The following is a 21,400-nucleotide window of genomic DNA, read 5'->3' as shown; positions in this document are numbered from 1 at the left end:
ACATTACAAAGTCACCTTTTTACAATCTATACAATACTAGTCTACTATATTTTCCACCTTTCATTCTCAAATACATTGACAAAGTTCACACTTCCATTACATGCAGGCTAGACTATTGCAATTCTTCTAACTAATCTTTCAGACACTTCTATTAAAAGGCTTCAATCAATGCAAAATGTTAATGCCACAGTTATTATCCATCTTAAGTGTTCAGCTCACATTATGTACTTTCTCAAGTCTTCAGACTCATTTCCAGTTTCTGCTTGTATTGATTTTACGCGCTTGCTTTTAAACTAAGACACTTTCAGATTTTTGTTCTTATTTAAAGGATTTATTACGCTTTTATATCCCCACTCACAAGCCATGCTCTTCTGTCTCCAGATTTCTTAATGCGCTGAAGATTAAGGGCTTGATCCCACAACCCCTTATTCACGCGAGTAGCCTCAGTAAAGTCAGTGACGTGGCTTCCAGGAGCAGGAATCACTCACTTCAGGTTTGTAGGACTGAGTTCTAATGTAAATATAATTGGGCATACTCTTCTCTCTTTAAATTTTCTTCTCAAGACATGAGGGATCTTTTTTTTTTTAATTTCTATTTAAGAGATGAAGACACAACTATTTGATAATTTTTAATAGACAAAAATGGCAATTAAAATAGGATGTGCTAAGTTTATTTTTTGTATAATGATGTATTTGTACGTTGACAGGTTTTCACAGGACATCTGAGAATGCATTTGTCGAAAAGGCATTGAGGCACACGAATGAGAGCTATGCTGAAGCCTCAAAATTTGGACCTAGAGCCAGATTTCAAGCTCCTCAAGATCCGGGGCTGTTTGGATCACTCTCTAGTACAGATGTTTACATTTCAGAGCACTTCACGTTATGCTATTTAATTACAACAAATATATACACATTTCTTTGCACTGTTTATTTGAAAAATATCAAGTAATGTATCCTTAGCCAGTTTCCATATCAAATATGTCTGTTGTCTACAGTACTTCTAAAAATAGAAAGAGAGTAGAAAAATATATTTAGAATACAGTGTCACAAGTACACAAAACCTTTGAGTACAGCATAAAAGATTACACCACAAAACAGAAAGCTAATAAAGGGGTTTAAGTGAGTTACTGAAGAGACGCTTCCTTGTAATTAGCTTGCTTTTGTACACTGTAACCTGAGGTATGTTTCTTTTCACAAGAGACACTCAGGAGCTGTAAACACTCACTGTGATTACTGAGGGAAATTTGGGGAATACCAGCTTGTTTAAAGTATGTTTAAAAATTTGCCTACATCAGACACCAGACAATTTTTGGAGACAAGTTAGTTTTTTGAGTACTTACCCCATTGGGAGGAAAAGAAATCCACTCCAACTCTGTCTGTTGTGCTTTAGAGTCCAGTAATATTACTGAAAGAGAAAAATATCTGCAATGTACTAAAGAAAGAACTTAAGAATTTTTAAAAATCTAAATCAAAAGCTTTGTGATGAAATTCAACAAGAATATATATAAAATCATATCTGAATAAAAGGATAAATATATTTTCTCTGTTCACCACCACATAAATATTTGTAATTAGGAAAGTCTTCATATATATTTAAGGTATGGCATTCACATTTTTATTAAGCAAAAGTATTCAGTTCTTAATTTTTGATTTTGTCTCTGCCATATAGGTATAGATATAGTACCTAAGTGTCATAAAAATTCTAATGTTTAGCAGCAAATATTTGTTCCTCTCATTCCTTACAAACAATATTCCCCTTTAAAATTAGAATTTTAAACAGTTCAGCAATATTTCAACTCTGTTCAGACTCATTTGGAAACAGCTGACAGTTGCATCCTACCTGGATTCCCACTCTGAAGTCAAGGGTAGTGCACAAGAATAGATGGTCCCTTAACATTTTATGAGAATATTAATTCAAACAAGTGAATACAAGACAAATAAAGTTCCACAAAACAAGAATTTGCACTTACATAGCATTCTGCATTTTCAAAACAGTATACATACACATTAGTAAAATTAATTCACGTACAACATTTTATTATTTAAATATTTTCATATCTGTACACATCCAATATGACTTTTACAAGTTCTGATAGACAAAACTGTTGGTAAGATTCAGCTTGCTGGTAAAAGTGTTTAATGCTTATTTCTAAATCTTAGTCCAGTCAATGTATTCCATTAATCTTAATCCATTAAAACAAAATACAAAAATGTCCACCTTATTTCACATTGGGAACTCATATTTAATTGGCCATACTCAAGAGATTATATGCAGTTATAATCATAAACCTCTACATACTATTACATGTTTTCACAAAATCTCTAAATATCTATTACATTAGTTAAGCCTGATATGTCTAAGTAACTCTAAGAAATAAATTATTAAATTGCACTATAAAAATAATCTTGTAAACTGGAAAGACATAAATCCCAATGTTACCTCTGTCTATAGACATTATTTCTTTGGAAGAAAAAAAAAGCCATATTTACTGTTTAATAAATAAATGCCCTATTTGTAACAAAAGAGAAGTATGTTGCGATTTCAAATGATCGCAATGTACATTTGAATAATAAAAACTACATCTCTACCAATGTAAAATGGTACATGAACAAAGAGTTACATATAATTCTGGTATTCTGATCTAATTCTTAAATAGATTACAATAAACTTTGTTAGGTTTACCAATGTCTTTGATTTGCAATCTATATCAAAATAAAAGTTAGAAGAATAGTTTTTAAAAATATTTTAGAAGAATTACTACTCTCTGTACATTACATTATTTGCTGAAATTGGAAGACGAAACCATAACTTCCCTTTCCATATGTTAATATGCACTTGAGCCAGTCAATTAAATTTGCTGTTCTCTTGTTACATAAATTATCTTAAACAATTAATATTTAACTAAGGTGCATTAGCAGGTACCATTACCTAAAGAAGAGTTGCCGATGTGTATGTTGACTTGCTAATCAAGGACAATCCTAGTTAGCTGAAAATTTAGATACAAGTACATGTTTAACCCTTTCATGGCCATGGCTAGGGAATATGTGATGGCACATCAGGTTGTAATCTAAGATAATAACTCATTAATAAAAATGCTGTATGATAAACCAGTGATACACAGATGACCTTTGCATAATTATGTGTTGTACTGCCCACTGCATTAAAAGTTATTGGGAAGTAGCTTTCCTAGTCAGATGTTTGTGCACTGCCTTGAAGAGGTAAAATGCTATATGAAATGCTCGTTTCCTATTGCTGGCTTTCTTTTCAAAAGTTACATGGGTGATAGCGTTTTTATTATTATTAATTAGTAGTAGTAGTAGTAGTAGTAGTAGTAGTACAGTTGCAGTCTACATCCAGCATGTCCCGTTTCTGAGATGAAAACTCTTTCCCCAAGCGGTGGGAAACACTCTCCATCTGCTTCCCAAGCAGCCCTGAAGTTCTCCTAGGCAGCGCTCCAGCTCCCGGAGCTGAGCTTCGGCACAACTTCTGGTTGCAGAAACTGACTAGCTACCCTGTTTTAAAGAAAGTCAAGTCCGCCTGGTTCGTTGCGCTATAGCGGGCACAAGACAGAGTTGGGGGAGAGAGAGAGACAAGGTCCTGGGGAAGTCAATGGGGGCCTTTAATCCTGCCTGAATCATCCTCTCTCTCTCATACACACACGGTGCCCGTTGAAGCTGAGCTCCCGTGCGCTGCCGGACACTGGGACTCCCTCCGCGGGCCCTGCGCCCAGCCAGAGGGGCGCGCTGTTTGCGCACAAGCCACGGGCAGCCTCTCGCCTCCGCGCACCGACCCACGCGTGTTCTCCGGGGAGTCGCTGTCTCCCCCTAAACCTCCGCCGGGCCCTCACCTCGGGACTGGGCTTCAAAGGCCGTCAATGGGCGCGGGCAGGGCACCTCCGTGCCCAACTCCCGGGTGCAGCCGTGCCCCCCTCCCGAAAACAATGGCAAAGGCAACCCTCGTATTCAGCAGGGCGGGAGCTGCCCCGAGGGCAGCCGGAGCCGAGGCGAGGCAGGAAGGAGCTGGGCCCCACGCGCGATTTAACCCGCGAACCAGCGCGCCAGGCGCTGCGCTCCGGATCGCTGCGGCAGGGAAAGGAGCGGAGCTCGCCGCCCCGCGCAGGCCAGCGTGCACCCTGCCAGCGGGCCCGCGTCTCGCGTCACCGCCACGCTCCGGCCCGGGCTCCCTTCAAACAGCCCCGATCGCCTTCGTCTGAACTTTCCACGCGCCGCCTGCCCGGGTGACCTCCGCCCCGCGGCCGCCCGCCCCCTGCAGGCGCTCATGCGCCCAGCCCCCTGCAGGGCCAACTCTGAGCCTCGGCGCTTTCCTCCTCCTTCGCCCCCGGCTCTGAGGGAGAAGCGGGGGCGCGCACAGGGCTGGCTTCTCTCACCCCCGGAGCCGGGGATGGACAGGGGGCAGCGAAAGTAACTTCGCGGGCCGAGATCCCCGCCTGCCGCCCCCCTCCTCCCGCCAGCTCAGCCTAGGGACAGCCCAGCAGCGGCTGCCGGGGCGCTAGAGGCAGGCACCCGAACTCAAGGCGGACGCGGGACGCCGGCCTGGCCAGCAGCTTGTCCCAGCTCCAGGCGCCCTCCCCACGCAGCCGGCACCAAGCCGGCCGCTTACCAGGCCAGGCCAGCCCTCCTGGCTTCCCCTCGCCTCCCCCTTTCAGCCTCCCTCGCCCGTCCAGGGCTTACTTCGCGAGTCCAGTGCTCAGGCTCTTCAGATCAACTTTCCAACTACCCCCCCAGAAAGACCCTCCTCTTCATTGGAAGCGAGCTTGTGATAAGGGGCTTCTCCTTATGCCAATGATCCAATGACATACGGGGGGAACCCCCAAACCAAGGGGGTCTTCGAATTTTTCATCCCACCCCCACCCCCGGCCAACCAGAAAAGACATGCCCGGCCTGACTTTGTGAACTGAAGTGGGCTAGTCCCTGCTAGAAACCTGCCCGGGCTCTTTCCCAATCCGCAATATTAGGCGTTGGTTTGCTGTAGCGATGCTGGCAGGGTGGGATTTCGGGAGCCCTGCTTGTGACACGCAGCTGGAACAAAAACCTCTCCCTCCATGTACTCAGAGATGCCTGCAGATGACCAACTCATAAGCTAGACACCGGCATGCAAATATAACGCGTGTACAGGACCTCCTGGAGATCCATTTAATTATAGCCCACCAGAGTCTATCTTTGCGCCTAGTGTGTCAGCCCCAATGGCTTTCGGAGAGCTGCAGGCCCTCACTAGCAGGAAAGGGAGAGCGGACTTTATTAGCTAGCTTCTCTTTTAGCTGGGGCACTACGAGGAAAGTGCCCCAACCCCTTGGGCAAGCGTCCACAGGCTCGGATGTGTGCTGCAGTCCTGGCTCTGGCACTCGGGTTGCGCGCCCCTGACAAACTCGGGCCCCTTCCGCCTGGAGGGGGACAAATGCTTAGCCTCACCTTTAGTGGCAGGAGTAATGAAGGCTGCTACCGTTCACAAGCCGAGTCTCCCCTGCATTGAGCCCCCCCCTCCACCCCATATCCTATGTCCGCTCTTCCCCCGAGCCACGTCTTTGCCACAAGTGCAATGCCTTGCAAACCCCACGTCTCAAATTAAATGCAGTTTAAGAGAGAGAGAGCGCGCGAGCGTGGCGGGGACCCCCCCCCCCCGCCGCCCGTGCAGGGTGCCTCTCCCCATCTCAGCAAGAGGCTGATTCATGGGGGAGGGCCGGGGGGCCATGCACTTTGCAACAGACGAAGCACCGAAACATTGCACCGGGGTCGCGAGGAAATAAATAAAGCCCAAAGTTTGTTTTGCGCACCACCTTACCTTCTTTTGCAGCCTGTGCCTCCCCCGTGTGTGCAAAGCGAAACAGCCACATAGCGCATAACATAATCCAAGAAGGGAGCCTAGTTGGGAAAACCATGATGCAGGAGGAGGCGATTTTATATCTGTATTTACTGTACGACCGCTGCTGCTGCCGCCTCTTGGTGGGATTAAAGGGTTTGTTCTGCTGTGTGCGTTACGTTGCCTTTGCACGGAGCTCTGTCCCCCGGCTGCCTGTACCTCTCGCCTAGTCCTCTCCGCGCACCGTATTTGCAGCTTGCGAGTCTCTGACTGCAGCTCGGCCGCGAGCTCCACACTCCAATAATATCAATGGGGGGGGGGAGGGGGGCGGGAAAGGGGCGGGACGGGAGCCTGGCCAGCGGGCCGTCCCTCAAAATGACTGGCAGCCGCAGCCGGCCTAAGAGGAGCGGCGATCTCGCCCTGGGAGGCTGAACGGAGGAGCGACTCTCCCCGGCCGCGGAGGTGGGGCCGGCGGCGCTGGCCAATGAGCTGGGAAAGGTGTCGGGTTGCGCCTGGCACTGGCTTCCCCGCAGGTTGAGCGCGTAGCCGGGACGCGAGTGGGGAGTGGGTATGGTCGGGTGGGGAGCTGCGCTGCGGGCAGGCTCCTTGCGGCTGGGGGGTTGCAATGCACCCAGCCAGCAGCGGTGCGTGAAAGAAGGCGCGGGGATCTCCCGGAGGGCTGTAGGAGGCTGGCTGCGCACCAGCCCCAGGCCCCGGGGATTGTGATCGTTGCTCTCAATCAAGCGATTCGCTCTCCGGGAGCTGACTTTTCAGCCTTGCCTGTTAACGGCGTTAATGATCTTCCCTGCAGTCCCCGCCCCACCCCCCCCCTTCTCCAAATTAGCTCCCCAGAGCGGACACCGCTCGAAGTGGCTGATGACCACAGTGGTACTGATCGCAGGGAAACTGCGCGTTGGCAAGTTTTAAACGAGCTTCGCACAGTGCAGAGGGGGAAAAGAAAGGACCCTCTCCCCCGCAACACCGTGATCCCTTTTATGTCCTCTTCGGTCGCGATATCCGTGCCCCAAGGAGCATAACTAATGATGAAGCGAGGGTTGGTGGGGAAAGATCGGGATTGTTGACCTCTGCAAGAATCTTTTACAAGTACATTTCCCCATCTCTGGGATGCTGCCTATAACAGAGCAACTCTGCGACTGAAACTCAGAACTTTTGGACGTTTTGGGTTTCATTTTTAAGAGGGGGCTGTAAAAACCTATTTGAGACATAACACTAAAGTTTTATTTCTCTGCTTTCCCAAAACTATGAAGAGACCAATTAACGACAACATAAATCCTTTTGCTGTTACACCGGGTTCCTCCCTCCCCCGTCCCGTGTCGAATGTAATCCAACACGAGGAGTAATCCGAGAACAATGAGATAATAAGAAAAAGAAAGCATTTTGCTAAATCTGCCTTTAACAAATTCACCCCCCACCGACTTGAAGACTGATTTTTCAGCAGATCCACCGTCCCCACTCCGCTATGTATGTCTTGCATTTTAATTAGTGAATCAAAGTTTGTGTTCCCTAAAGGAAGCCTTAAAGAGTGTGGGGAAGTGAATGGGGGTAGGGATGGAGGGCGGGGGAGAGGTGTTACTGATGACTGTAATGGGAATATTATCATGGATAGCCTTTGTCTGAACGGAATACACATTCTAAATTTGTCAACAACTGCGACATGCACAGTTGTGCTGTAAAGGCACGTGAACCCTCCACTTTTCAGCTATTATGTTGTAGGGTCTTGCTGTAAATTAGCTTCTCTTTTCCTCCTCTCAAATTCTTGGCTTAATAGTTTTTATTTTGAAATGTGCATGGTCCATAGATTTATTCTATATTACATTTAATGTGTTATGTAAGTGTATAAATATCTTGTTTGTGCCCTTTAAAAGAATACAAAAAGTATAAACTGACCAGCATTGAAGCAGACAAGTATAAAGAAACACAGGGAATATAAAACCAATACAGTGCCAGGATAATGATATCAGAATCTGAGACAATCCTTCCATAAATGGAGACACAGCTATTGAAAAATGGCATGTTATATATAAAAAAAGTACAATGTGGGAGGTTGTTTGTAGGATATTTGAGTAGCTAAAACAAAATTAGAAATAAAAAAGCCATATGAGGCAGCATTATCTAATAAACAACCACCAATATGAAATAATTCCTCCTTGCTTTCAACACTTCCCCCCAGTGGTCTCATCATTACTTCTGAGAATGACATGGAGGTAGCACGTGATGTTTATAGTATTCCTTGAATCTACTGAATAACTTACATTTACTTGTGAAAGTTTAAATATTTTTCTATTAAATTCAAGAAATTCTTGAACAGCATTTTTAGCTACTGTGGATACTTTTATTAATATAGTGACATGATTTCTGGTGCTCTTATTCTCTTGCTGTCTGTCTCACACTCATACGTACATGGATACAATGAGAGAGAGAAAGTGAATTTGCTTGTATATGTTTAAAAGGCTGTTTTTAACAAACAAAAAATGTAATCCATATGAACAGGTATTTTGTAATTTCCGTGAAAGTTTTCACAGGTAAATTTGATTTTCCTATAGCATCAAAATAGCACACAATAGGCTACATCTATACAAGCAGCACCTGTGGACAAAAGTGACAGTCAGAAGGGATTTCCCCCCAAAATTTCTGTTGACAGATTGCATCTATCCATAAAAACAGATCAAAAGAGCAATTTGCTCTGTCAATAGAGAGCAGCCAGACTGCCTGGCCATCCCTCGATAGAGCGGCTGACCAGAAGGTCTGTAAACGGGTGCCTGGTGAACTGGAAGCCCTGTCTGTTGACAAAAGGGCCCTGGAGCATCTACACAGGTGTTTTGTCAACAGGCAACTGTTGAGAAAGGTGTTATAACAGTGCCCACAGATGTGCTGAGTTTTATCAACAATCTGTTGACAAAGCACATTTTGCGTGTAGACGTGCTGTGGGTTTTTCGGACAAAAGCCCAGTTTTGCCAGAAAAAAAGCTCTGTCATGTAGATGTAGCCTATAACAGTAATAAAGTCAAATTCAAAAAGTCCTTAATACAGTCCCCTAATGTAACTGTGATGTGTGATAACATTTTAATTCAGGATCACAAAGTCAGCAAGGTGTTTTTCACTAGCATTTGCAAAAGTAAAGAACAATGTATGGTTTGCAAATGGGACGAGTATAAGAGAGGTAGCCACATTAGTCTGTATCTAGAAAAACCACAATGCATCTGACAAAGTGAGTCTTTGCCCACGAAAGCTTATGCTCCAATCTACACTTTTTTTTTTTTGTTAGGATACAGACTAACAGGGCTACCTCTCTGTTACTATCCAAAAAATCTGATAGTCTATCAGGTGTCACAGGACTTGTCTTTTTTTTTTTTTAAATGGGACAGGGGTGCTGGAAAAAAAATGTAGAATTTGTAACAATTTGGAGGTTCTGAGAGCTACTGAACCAAACTATAAACCCTGCATGTGATAGAAACAACTTCAAGGCAGGGAAGCAGCAGCACCCCCAGAAGCTCTAGATCCAATATTTGTAGTTGAGACTAGGGCTGGCTAAGAAAAGAAAACGAGAACATAGAAGCTTTTTTAGAAGAAAGCTAGGGAAGTAGGCAATAAAGATGTACATACATATCCTGGGTATAGTAATACAATAGCAGACACTTATGTTTATCACCTGTACTATACACAAATCCTTATAATTCTCTGTATTTCCTCCATGTTGTATTATGTGAGTTATTTCAACACTTCATTCATCCAAATCTGAAAACAAAAATAACGTGTATATATTTTCGTACACAAACACAAATAAAATTTCTGCATTTCTAAAAATATTTGTTTTTTTCTTTCCTCTCTAGCACCAAATTCAAACTGATCTGCCTACCAGACCATCAGAAACTGGGCTAAAGCTTGCAGTTTTGCAAAATCCTTTACACATTTTCGGTACCTACTGTATCTTAAAGACAGTAGTGGATTTTTTCACAGTTTATATGAAGCAACTTTAAAATACAATAATAAAGCATCCTAATGCTCTTCTGTTGTTCTCTCTCTCTTCTGTGGTCATATGGATAGGAAAGAAAAGCATACTTGTAATTCTTTCAACTGCTACCACAAGAAATCTTTATGAGATGTACATGGAAGTTGAAATCCTTTTCAGTTATTTTGATTTTTCTTCTTCTCTCCGGCCTTTTGATACTATTTCTTAATACTTCCTTTTATTCTATAAGAGGCAGAAAGTTACTTTGTCTCATCCTGCTGAGTGATTGCTATTTACCTTCTGTGAAAAAGAACAGATTATAAAAGAAGAAATATTACTTACAAGTAAACTGAAATAGCTCAGGGGAATGGACTGTAACCATCAATTTTCACTTAGAAATCCCTAACAAAAAAGTAACTTGAAATTCTATTCAACTCAGTATGTTACAACTCAAAAACCATCAAATTAAATGGTTAACTGCAACAATAAAATCAAAGTCTGTTTTTTAAAGGTAATTTTATTTTTCTGATTGAAAATTTACATTTACCAGGCCAAATTTTGCTCTCAGTTAAACTAGTGTGAATCTGGAGTAATCTTGTTGACGCTGACATTTACATGGGTTGACACTGGTGTATAAAAACACAATCTGAACCACTGTTCAGTGAATTGGCTTCCTAGCAAATGTGAAAATGCACATTTGTCATAATTTATTCTGAATTAATAAAAGAACGATGCAGAAAAAATTGTACAAATTCTGAGCTCGTACAGGTTAACATTAGAGGAAGACATGAATTTGCAAATAATTTCAAAAATCAGTTCACGCACAGCTCTCCTCTGATCTTATTTTGAACAGGCTTTATTTGCTATGTTTACAGGGCTAAACCAAGTTCAAAACTAAACTTATAAAGATATCCAAGAATAGCCGCAGGCATGGTTTAGGAAAACTATTTTGAATATAGGGTCATCCACATAAGCCAGTACCCGCAAAACCAGTTCAAGGAGCTGTCACATAAGAGCTGTTTTAAAACAGTGAATGGAAGTAGAAATCAGTCTCAATTACTAGAAGTGATAAGAAACAGTTTGGCTTCTTGTTTTTTTCAGTCTAAATCCTAATAATCATTTCTATGTGTAGAAAACTATTTTCATGTTCTGTTTATATATACTAGAAGATTTTTTCCACCTTATATAGAATACTTAGAACCACAGACTACTAAAACAGAAAGAGGTCTTCAGTTCCAGTCCCCTTCACTCATAGCAGGATCAAGCACCATCCAGAGAAGGGGTCTGCAACTTGCAGCTCCGGAGCCACATGCAGCTCTTTAAGGACTTCTTTGTGTCTCCCAGTGTTATCACTGCAAAGTGAAAAAACAAACAAAATAAAAACCCTCCTGATTATTTTTGATAAACGGTGAATGTGTAAAAGCCCAACAATGAACAACTCATCTCTAAATAGCAAATGATATGTGATCTCAAAACACTGGATAACTCCACCTTTAATATGCACAGAGCATTGTGTGATGCGATACTGTATCTGTATTTTGATGATGTTGCTAATAAAGTCTTGATTTTGAAAAGGAAAAGGAAGCTCACGGCATTCCTGCTGTGAAGGGCAACACATATTTTAAGAAAGAAAACTGAAATTAAACATGAAGTAAAATTGGCATAACTAAAATAGGTTTGGAAGTGAAAGTCAGGAAGATAGTGGCACAAACACACACTTGTAAAGTGTGAGGGAGTAGAATATGTAAAAAGTTTGTGAACATCTTTCAGTAAACATATATCCCATTACAAATCATAGTGAGTGTGTGCTGTTCTTAAAATAGGGGTTAAAAGGGTATGGTTTAACATTATCTATTAAGGACCATCTTGTATTCACATGCATTGCAGCTCTTGAATTATTGAACTTCTTACTGAATTTGAAAAAAAAAAAAGCAGCTCAGCTGGCCATTTTGGTTGCTGATCCTTGATCTAGAACTAGCTGAAATGTAAAATGTAACTACCACACATAGAATCATAGAAGAGTAGGACTGGAAGGGAACTCGAGAGGCCATCGAGTCCAGCCCCCTGCCCTCATGGCAGGACCAAGCATTTTCTAGACCATCCCTGAAAGCCATCTATCTAACCTCTTCTTAAATAGCTCCAGTGATGGAGATTCTACCACCTCCCTTGGCAATTCGTTCCAGTGTTTGATCACCCTGACAGTTAGGAACTTTTTCCTAATGTCCAACCTGAACCTCCCCTGCTGCAATTTCAGTCCATTGCCTCTTGTTCTATCCTCAGAGGCAAGGAAGAACAAGTTCCCTCCCTGTGCCTTATGACACCCTTTTAAATACCTGAAAACTGCTATCATGTCCCTGCTCAATCTTCTCTTTTCCAAACTAAACAAGCCCAGTTCTTTCAGCCTTTCTTCATAGGTCATGTTCTCTAGACCTTTGATCATTCTTGTTGCTCTCCTCTGGACCCTCTCCAATTGCTCCACCTCCTTCCCGAACTGCAGTGCCCAGAACTGGACACAATACTCCAGCTGAGGCCTAACCAGCGCAGAGTAGAGCGGGAGAATGACTTCTCGTGTCTTGTTCACGACACACCTGTTAATGCATCCTAGAATCATGTTTGCCTTTTTCGCAACAGCATCACACTGTTGACTCATATTTAGCTTGTGGTCCACTATAACCCCCAGATCCCTTTCTGCTGTACTCATTCCTAGGCAGTCCTTTCCCATTCTGTATGTGTGACACTGATTGTTTCTTCCTAAGTGGAGCACTTTGCATTTGTCCTTATTAAACTTCATCCTGTTTACCTCAGCCCATTTCTCCCGTTTATCCAGATCCTTTTGAATTATGACCCTAACCGCCAAAGAAGTTGCACCCCCTCCCAGCTTGGTATCATCTTCAAACTTAATAAGTGCACTTTCTATGTCAATATCTAAATCGTTAATGAAGATATTGAACAGAACCGGTCCTAAAACAGACCCCTTCGGAACCCCACTAGTTATACTTTTCCAGCTGGATTGAAAACCATTAATAACTACTCTCTGGGTACGGTTATCCAGCCAGTTGTTCACCCACCTTATAGTAGCCCCATCTAAGTTGTATTTGCATAATTTATTGATAAGTATATTATGTGAGACTGTGTCAAATGCTTTACTGAAGTCTAGGTGTACCACATCCGCCGCTTCTCCCTTATCCACAAGACTCGTTATTCTATCAAAGAAAGCTATTAGATTGGTTTGACATGATCTGTTATTAACAAAACTGTGCTGGCTGTTCCCTATCACCTTACCACCTTCCAAATGCTTGCAGATGATTTCTTTAATTACCTGCTCCATTATCTTTCCTGGCACAGAAGTTAAGCTGACTGGCCTGTAGTTTCCCGGGTTATTCTTGTTCCCCTTTTTATAAAAGGGTACTATATTTGCCCTTTTCCAGTCTTCTGGAATCTCTCCCGTCTCCCATGATTTACCAAAAATGATTGCTAAGAATAAGAGCATTCCTTAACATTTAGCTGTCAAAATTCAGCAGTATTTACCTATCAAAATCTAGTCCAGAGGTGTAATTTTAATCCTTTGGCAGTTTTTATACATCAAAATTATTCCATTATAAATCACTACTGCTAGTTCATAAATTGCAAAATGGGGTGGTTGGCCTCAAACATACTTTCATACAAAATACTCTCATGATTTTGGTAGGATTTGCAAATGATTTTTATAACTCTTTTAATACAAACTCCTCATAATCCTATAAAAGCTTCAGACTGGAGAGCCTAATAGAGAGTACCTAAATGCTGTAGACATAATATTGTGTCAGATTTTCACTTACTAGATTTCAAAAAGACTGTGTGTTCCAGAGCCCAGTGCTTCTATCTCTCCATCTATCTATCCTTCCTAAAGGGATACTTCCTGTATTACTCAGAAGTGTCGATCACCAGCTGTGTCCCTGGCAAACTGCGTGCTTGAGTGGCTGCTCAGGAAAGAATCTAGTGCCACCCAGCTGATTAGCAGAGCACCCAAAGCTAGATTTGGGTTTCTCCTCCTAGCGCACATTCACACATGCCTTGGTACACATAATATAGTTTATACCACATATTGATGGACAAGATTAGAGGGAACATTAATCACCACTAGCAGTGAAGAGCTGATGTTGCAGACTACCCTTTCCAACAATTGAAAACACATCTGGCCTACAGTTACACTGACCCAAACTGCCAGCAGCAATATGCAAATTGGAGGTCTCAAAAATGCAAAGGGGATGCTCATTTGCACATTTGCTCACCAGCAGAGACTGCTGCCAGCAGAAAAAAAGTTGTGTAAAAGTGGTTTTGCTGGCAACCTCTCCGCCCCCACACCCCTTGGTTGGCAGCCTCTTCTACCTAGAAAAAAATCAGGCATAAGAGGCTGCCAACAAAGAGAGGTTTTGCTAGCAGAACCACATTTACACTGCCTTTTTTCTGCTGGCAGCAGTCTCTGCTGGTCAGAAAATATGCAAATGACCATCTATTTGCATTTTTGAGACCGCCCATTTGCATGCTGCTGATTGCAGTTTGGGTCAGTGTAACTGTAGCCTTAATGTATGAGCTTTGTGTATTCTGTACTTCTTCCGCCTCTCCCCACACCCTCCAAGAGTTCCCACAGCTGCTGGTGTGGCTCTGAACAGAGTTGTGTAAAAGAGAGAGTGAAATGCAAGCAGCTGGCCAGAACCCTCTCTATGCTCGATGTCTCACTCTTTGCTACCACTGATGCAATAGGTTGACTTTATGATAAATACAAACTAGCATTTTTCTGCCCTCTTATATACTTGGACCACACTCCATTACTGTCCTATTTGAGAACTTCATTATCTCTGAAGTATTTAATCTTCCAACACCCCTGTGAGGGAGAAAATATCATTTCTACTTTTATTAATGTGGAGCAGAAGCACAGAGGTGCTCCAGGTCAAACAGGTGAAGAAACATCCCCCGATCTCCCCAGTGTCTTAACCACTAGCACGTCCCTCCTCTAGTTATAGACTGGAATAGGAGGCCTGGAAAGATCTGGATTTCTTTGAAATATAATGAATATTCCAGCAGTCACAGGAAACAGTAGTAAGGAATTGTGTAAGGTGTGTGTATTAATTGTACATTCAATGTTTTGCTTATTATGTTGCTTTTTGAGATTGTGTAGTTTTATCTTACATATTCAGCAAACTTCATTTTCTACCCATTGGAAAGATTTTTTTTTAAATCAAATGTTGCAATTCCATCTAACACATTTTTAATGCCAAAATTACAAATGATCACAAAAGGGAAAAATATAAAGAAAAAAAAAACCCTTCTCAGTGACCCAAAACACAATTCCCCATGAAATGCTGACCTCCTTATCTAGGACTGAGCCTTTAGATCCCTTGCTAGCCTTCTCTAAATCAACATTCTTTTCAGGATTTTGTTAGCACATCTCCATACGCCACAGAGTTCCTCTTGAAATCAGGGCCCAGTGAAGTCATCCAGCCAGTTGGTTCTTGACAATGCTGTTCCTAAAGATAAAACATCTATGTTAATTAATTTACGTCTTCTTCTTTTCTGAAAGATTCTGCTGGAGATGTGCCTCACAAGTGGCCTGCTTTATGGAGCTGTAGGGCTACTCCTCTTGAGTATTTTCCCTGTGAGAATTCTTACCCACAGCTTGAAGCACTCTCCAGCTGGGGTGACTTACTTCCTTCTCTAGTTCAGTCCTGCTTGTTTGTGTCTTACTCCTTCTCACTGTGGCTCTACCAGCACTGTCGAGGTAAAGGTCAAGCCAGCAAGACCACCCTGTGCTCACACGAGTTTCTCGTAGGCCTCTTCCAATCTCCTCTAGTGCCTATGAAACACTATTATGTCTGAGGGGGAGAAAAGATTCTTCAGCTCTTGAATTCCTCCTTTGATGCATGATATGATGATAGAAGGGGCAAAAGCCCCCTATTTAGTCAGAGGAGACAGAGCAGAAACCAGTGGCAGAAGTTCTAGTGCGCTCCCCCCTAGGTTTGGCAGGGGTAGTGGTGATGTGATCTGAAAGGATATGTGAAAGAGTGTTTGTGTGTTGGTGAAAAGAGGAGTGGATTTGGTATGCTGGGTTCACTGTGTTTGTGTGATCAGTTTGTGTGTGTACTGTTAATAAACATTGATGCTAGGTATGCCGTCTTGATGAGTATATGCCATAGTAGTCTGTTTCTTCCCATGATTGATTATGAAGGAAGAGGTTAATCAATGTTTTTCTGTTTTTCTTTTTTTTGGGGGGGTTGTTCTGTTTTGTTTTGTTTTGTTTTGTTTTATTTTTAGGCAGGGGGATAGATGGTTTGGGGTTGAATGAGATGGTGCTTGCTAGGCTGTGGTACTCCAATGGTTTCTTCAGTCACTGCTTCTGCCCTGATTGCAGATCTTTACTAGAAGTGGTAGAAATATTGCAAAATTTGAAATTGAGATGATTGTTTAAGTCCACACTTGAAGTAACAAAGGGGGCAACATTTATCAGAAGTGTCATTCTATTTTGCAACCAGCATACTGCTCTCACAACCTCTACATCATAGAACCTGCCCACTGAATCTTCACCGCTCCCTTCCAACATACTCTAACTCTGCTTACCGATGCCTCCCTCAAGGCCTTTTGCTCTTCCACTTTCCATCAGCCTTCACCACACTGATTCATCGAAGAGCTTGAGAACTAATTTTACCATTTACAGAATATGTATGCGCTTTGCATACTCACAGCTAACTCCCTCCTCTGTGTCTCATTACTCACTTCTTCCTTCTCGATGTACATTCTGCCCTCCAAGCTAAAGTAAACCCGCCTCTTCCTGTCCTAGGAATGTTGTTGTTTGTGAATTAATTCCCCCAAGGAAAACTTTTTGTTACATAACTCCCTCTTTCTCCTCCTCCAGATCACTCCTACAAGCCCTGAAGTCTTAATCCCTCTATGCAATCAGCTGTTTTCCCGCACTAAATCAGTTCTCCCCCTGCCAAAAATGATATCTTTCTTCCTATTTTCAAGAGATAGTTTTGAGACCAGAAGGGACGGTAGAACTAGTAGTCTGACCTCCTGTGTACTAGAGGCCACCCACACCACGCAGCAGCTGCATATTAAACTCAACAACCAAAATTAGATCAATGCAGCTCACAGGAAACTGTTATGTGCCGCAGTCAAGAGAACAGAACAGGCTGAGGTACACCAGAGTGTGAGCAAAAGCATAGAAATGATAAAGGGACACCAGCAAGCAACCTGCATTCCATACTGCAGGGAAACCCCCCCCCAGCATTGCCAATCTCACAATGGGGAGAATCCTTCTCAACCTCACCTGGGGTCATCAGTTAGACGCTGAGCGTGCGATAGATTACCAGCAATTACTCATTATCTAATCTAACATTCCTGTTTGTTGAGTTTCTCCTTACACCCAGTTAGTGCTGACATATTGTCGTGACCTATGATGTTTTATATTCTGCATATTTTTTCATAAGCACTGTAACTATAGATGGCTACTTGTGATTGTGAGTGCCATATATTAGCAATACTTTACTTTTAGTAAGTATTTATTTGTATTAGGTTTAAATTTGCTTGGTTTAATTTTATTGTTTGACTTCTAAACTCCTTTTCTTGTTTTAAGGCAAAGGGCATTAGAAGCACTTGCCTGACTTCATCTATGCTATTCACTGTTTTCTATACCTCCATCTTGTCATCTCTTACATATTTCTTCTCTAAGGACTACATTTGATCAACTTTATTCAGGCAATACTTTACTCCATGAGTAGGTCCTTTTAGTTCCACGAGTGTAAAGTACTTTTTAACCATGAACAAGAATGACAGAATCAGGCCCTAAAGAGAACACTCAGAATCTTGTTTAATTCCCCTTCAGATGAAAGTCATTTCGTAGCACTCATCATTTTAATGGCTCTTTTCTATTTCAGCTATATGTTTTCGGAGGAGGAGGTGACAGGAAGTGAACACAAAATTGAAGCCTGAATTTCTGAAATGATATATTATATTTTTTGGCATTGTTCAATATGACTTTTTAAATACAACCTAATGCCTTCTTTTGTTTTGGTTTGTTTATCAGTGATGACACACTGAGCAGTTGTCCCTGAGCTGTAGTGTTTACAGTGATGTCTAGATCTTTCTTCTGAATGTGTTTGAGTAATTCCCATTTTTCTTTCCAATTGCATAACCTTGCAGGTGTCTACAGTGAATTTATCTATCATTGTGTTGCTTGGTTGCCCAGCTTTTTTGATGCTTTTTGAGTTCCTCGGCCATTTCTAAAATTGAGTACTGTAAATAATCTTGTGTCATCGGCAAATTTTTCCACTTCGTTGTTCACTTCTTTTGAGATCACTGCTAAAAACGTATTCAATGGTCTTTGTCATAGTATGCTACCCCAAAATTTACCTGCTTCTGTAATGAAATTTACCATTTATTAATACTTTTTATTTCCTATCTCTCACCTAGTTTGCAATCTGACAGAACATTAGCTGTCAGCCTGCAGTAACTCAGTTTCCTTAATAGTCTCTTGTGAGGGACTCGCCTGTTTCATTTCGTGTTTAATTTTATTCTTTCTTTTTAAATATGATCATAAACAATAAGATGAAATGAAACCTCATATATGAGCTCATATAATCTGAACTGGCTAATTTAAATCTACAGAAGGAGGAAATTTGGAAGTAAGATGCCTTGAAGTAAACTGCAGTAGTTTGTTCATGTATTATGTTCTGTTGGGAGTCCAAACTATTGGGTATGTGAGCTGCAATGATTATCTTTACAATAGGGAATATATTTGGAGGCTAAATGAACCCCCACTATTTTTCATACTTTGTAATTTTGTTTAATGTAGTTTTGAACTAGATGTTACTAGATGAACACTTAATGCAAAAGTCTAGACTAGACTGTTCCCTGTATAATTTAAACTCCCACAGAACTAGATCAGAGACAGGCCTTGTCTACACTAGCCAAAAACATCGAAATGGCCATGCAAATGACCATTTCAAAGTTTACTAATGAAGCGCTGAAATACATATTCAGCGCCTCATTAGTATGTGGGCAGCTGCAGTGCTTTGAAATTGACGCAGCTCGCCCCAACGGGGCTCCTTTTCGAAAGGACCCCGCCTACTTCGAAGTCCCCTTATTCCTATGAGCAGAGGGGAATAAGGGAACTTCGAAGTAGGCAGGGTCCTTTTGAAAAGGAGCCCCGTCAGGACAAGCTGCACGGAGGCGAGCCGCATCAATTTCGAAGCTCCGCGGCCACCCGTGTGCAAATGAAGCGCTGAATATGTATTTCAGCGCTTCATTAGTAAACTTCAAAATGGCCATTTGCATGGCCATTTCAAAGTTTTTGGCTAGTGTAGACACAGCCTAAGGGAATGTTGAAGCTGGGCTCTTATTTCAAAGCTGCCCCCATCTTTGTTGTCAATCTGAAATGCAACATTTGTTCACGTGGTCACCATTATGCTAATGAGGTGCTAAATATGCAGGTCAGCACCTTATTAGCCTGCTTCGAATTGCCTCATTACCATGCCTCCTCCGAAGGGACAATGGTAGTGTAGCAGCATCCTGTGTTGACAGTACTCTGTCAACAAAACTTCCATGTACACACATGGGGCCTGCTCTGTCGACAGAGCAAGTCCTCTGTGGTGCCTGCTCACTGGCACCAAAAAGCACCCTTCCCCCAGAGGCACAACTCTTTCATCCATGCACCCGGCCACATTTAAATGGTCTGGCAGCCCCGGCAGCCCCAGGCAGGAAACTGGAAGCGTGGCTACAGGCCTGTTGCATACGGCTGCAGAAAAATCCTGCCAGCCACTCCCCACAAGAGCCAAAATGTTCCAGGCAGCTGGTGACTGTCCTGGGCCCTCCCACAGCTCAGGGGAGGAATCCCAGCCTCCCAAAGAGGCACAGGAGGTGGGGCTCATCCTGGTGTGGGCTGGAAATCCAGGACCTGTTGGCCCTCTGGGCTGAAGCAGAGGTGGTGCTGGACCCCACCACAAAGCACAGGAACACCCCGAGCTATGTGTGGATGGACAAAGCCCTGGCGGAGCACAGCCACCCGATCCATACCCTTGAGCAGGTGTAGCTGAAGGTGAAAGAGCTCCACCAGGGCTATGTGCAGGCCTGGGATGTGTGGCAGTGGTCGGGGCAGGGCCTGCCACCTGCCCATATTACAAGGAGCTGGACCACTTACTCAGGAGCAAGGACAGGGCTCCCAGCACTGCCCCTGTGAACTCTGGGAAGCGGTTTCCCCCACCACAGGATGCCTCCCAGGAATCTACCAGCTTGTTGGAGCCAGCCCAGGAGCACCTATTGAACCCAGAGATGAGCCAGGGCATGCTGGTCATTGCCCTGGACTCAACTACCCCCAGCACTGCCAGATCCACTTGGGCATCCCCAGACCTGTTCATAGGAGCATCTGGTGAGTACCCTGGCTGTTGCATCCCCCTGGGCATGGGGGATAGGGGGCAGGTGAGTCGTGCCAGGGGGCCAGCTGGGAAGACTTGGTCAAGCAGGTGCCCCAAGGACTCACCACATGTGCCCATGCCTAAAGCAGTGCATACCACCCACACACAGCGCACTGCCATCAGCCCTATGCCAACCCCATGGGGGCCCTCTGAAATCCCAGGTCATGGGGGTGGGCACCAGGCCACCTCTGCCAAGGCTGGGTGCAGGACAGCTGCCTGGCCAACAGCCCAACCCCAAGCCCGCACCCCTGCATAGTGGTGTGAGCCATACACATATGGGGTGGGCCCCAGGGAGGGAGAGGCAACACTGCCCCCCCACCCACCCTGGGATCACCACATGTTACCAGGCAGGGGAAAGTGGTCAGGCCATTCTCCTCCAACATCTCAGGCTCACTGTGTGGTAGGGCCCACTGCGCGGGGCCACAGATGTGTGCACCCAGGCCAGCTCCATCCAACAGCACAGGGGTGGGGGCTATGTCTTCTGGGGTGGGGGGAACAGGAGACAGGGCCTGCGGGTTGTACTGTGAGAAGGAATCATCCAGTTCCCATCTCTCGCCACAGCGGCACCATCTGAGGGCTGGGCAGCCCTGCCATGCACCCAAGTAGCCCTGGGGAGGAGGAAGATGCAGCAGAAACCTGAGTGGCACCCCTAGGGGCTGGCAGCCCACCACCACCACCAGGGTGTGCCTGCATCTGGGGGACATGTCGCTGGCCAGACAATGGCACCCTACACAGCCACCCTCCAGTGCCAGAATGATCTGACAGAGAAGCAGATGTGCCAAGAGAACGAGCGGCTTCGGGACTGCGTGCAGGAGTCTGAGCAGTGGCTGGCCCAGGTGAGCCAACAGCTGGACATAGTGGAGGCCTGGGTAACTTGAACTACCCCACCCACTGAGCCTGCCGCTCCTGTCCCCTTCACAGCCAGTGCCCTGCTCCCACCCCTGCTCCCCTAGACCCCATGCCCCATGTAATGTTTCACACACTGTGGTGGGTGGTGGATATGGCCGGAATCCATCTCCGGCAGGGACCCCCACCCCCACCTTCCCGCCCAGTCTCTCCTGCCCCTCTGCCAAGCTGGATGTAGCAGCAGCTCCCCCGGCCCCCTACCTTCCCGTGGTCCTGGCCCCAACCCAGCCCCAAGGGGGAGCCCTGCCATGGGGCAAGAGGGG

General features: G+C 44.1%; 1 protein-coding gene across 4 annotated transcripts in view; it reads right to left on the bottom strand.

Moving 5' to 3' along the window:
- The window catches only part of EPHA7 (EPH receptor A7), a 181,432-nt gene extending 175,361 nt beyond the window's left edge, over positions 1-6,071 (bottom strand). For 2 of the 4 annotated variants that reach the window (XM_074990866.1, XM_074990867.1), the window contains exons 1-2: positions 5,800-6,071; positions 1,340-1,404 (exon numbers count right to left, since the gene is read on the bottom strand). In XM_074990866.1, the coding sequence (XP_074846967.1) occupies positions 1,340-1,404; positions 5,800-5,896 (162 nt within the window). In that variant the 5' untranslated portion in view covers positions 5,897-6,071. Of the gene's footprint in view, positions 1-1,339; positions 1,405-1,839; positions 1,916-4,691; positions 4,781-5,799 lie in introns of those variants that run through there. The other 2 variants (XM_074990868.1, XM_074990870.1) reach the window with 2 other exon arrangements.
- Between the last annotated feature and the right edge of the window lie 15,329 nt (positions 6,072-21,400).

This window comes from Carettochelys insculpta, chromosome 3 (assembly GCF_033958435.1).
Source record: "Carettochelys insculpta isolate YL-2023 chromosome 3, ASM3395843v1, whole genome shotgun sequence".
Classification (NCBI taxonomy): domain Eukaryota; kingdom Metazoa; phylum Chordata; order Testudines; family Carettochelyidae; genus Carettochelys; species Carettochelys insculpta.
Note: the sequence above shows the minus strand (reverse complement) of the source record. Positions and strands in the feature narration are given on the sequence as shown.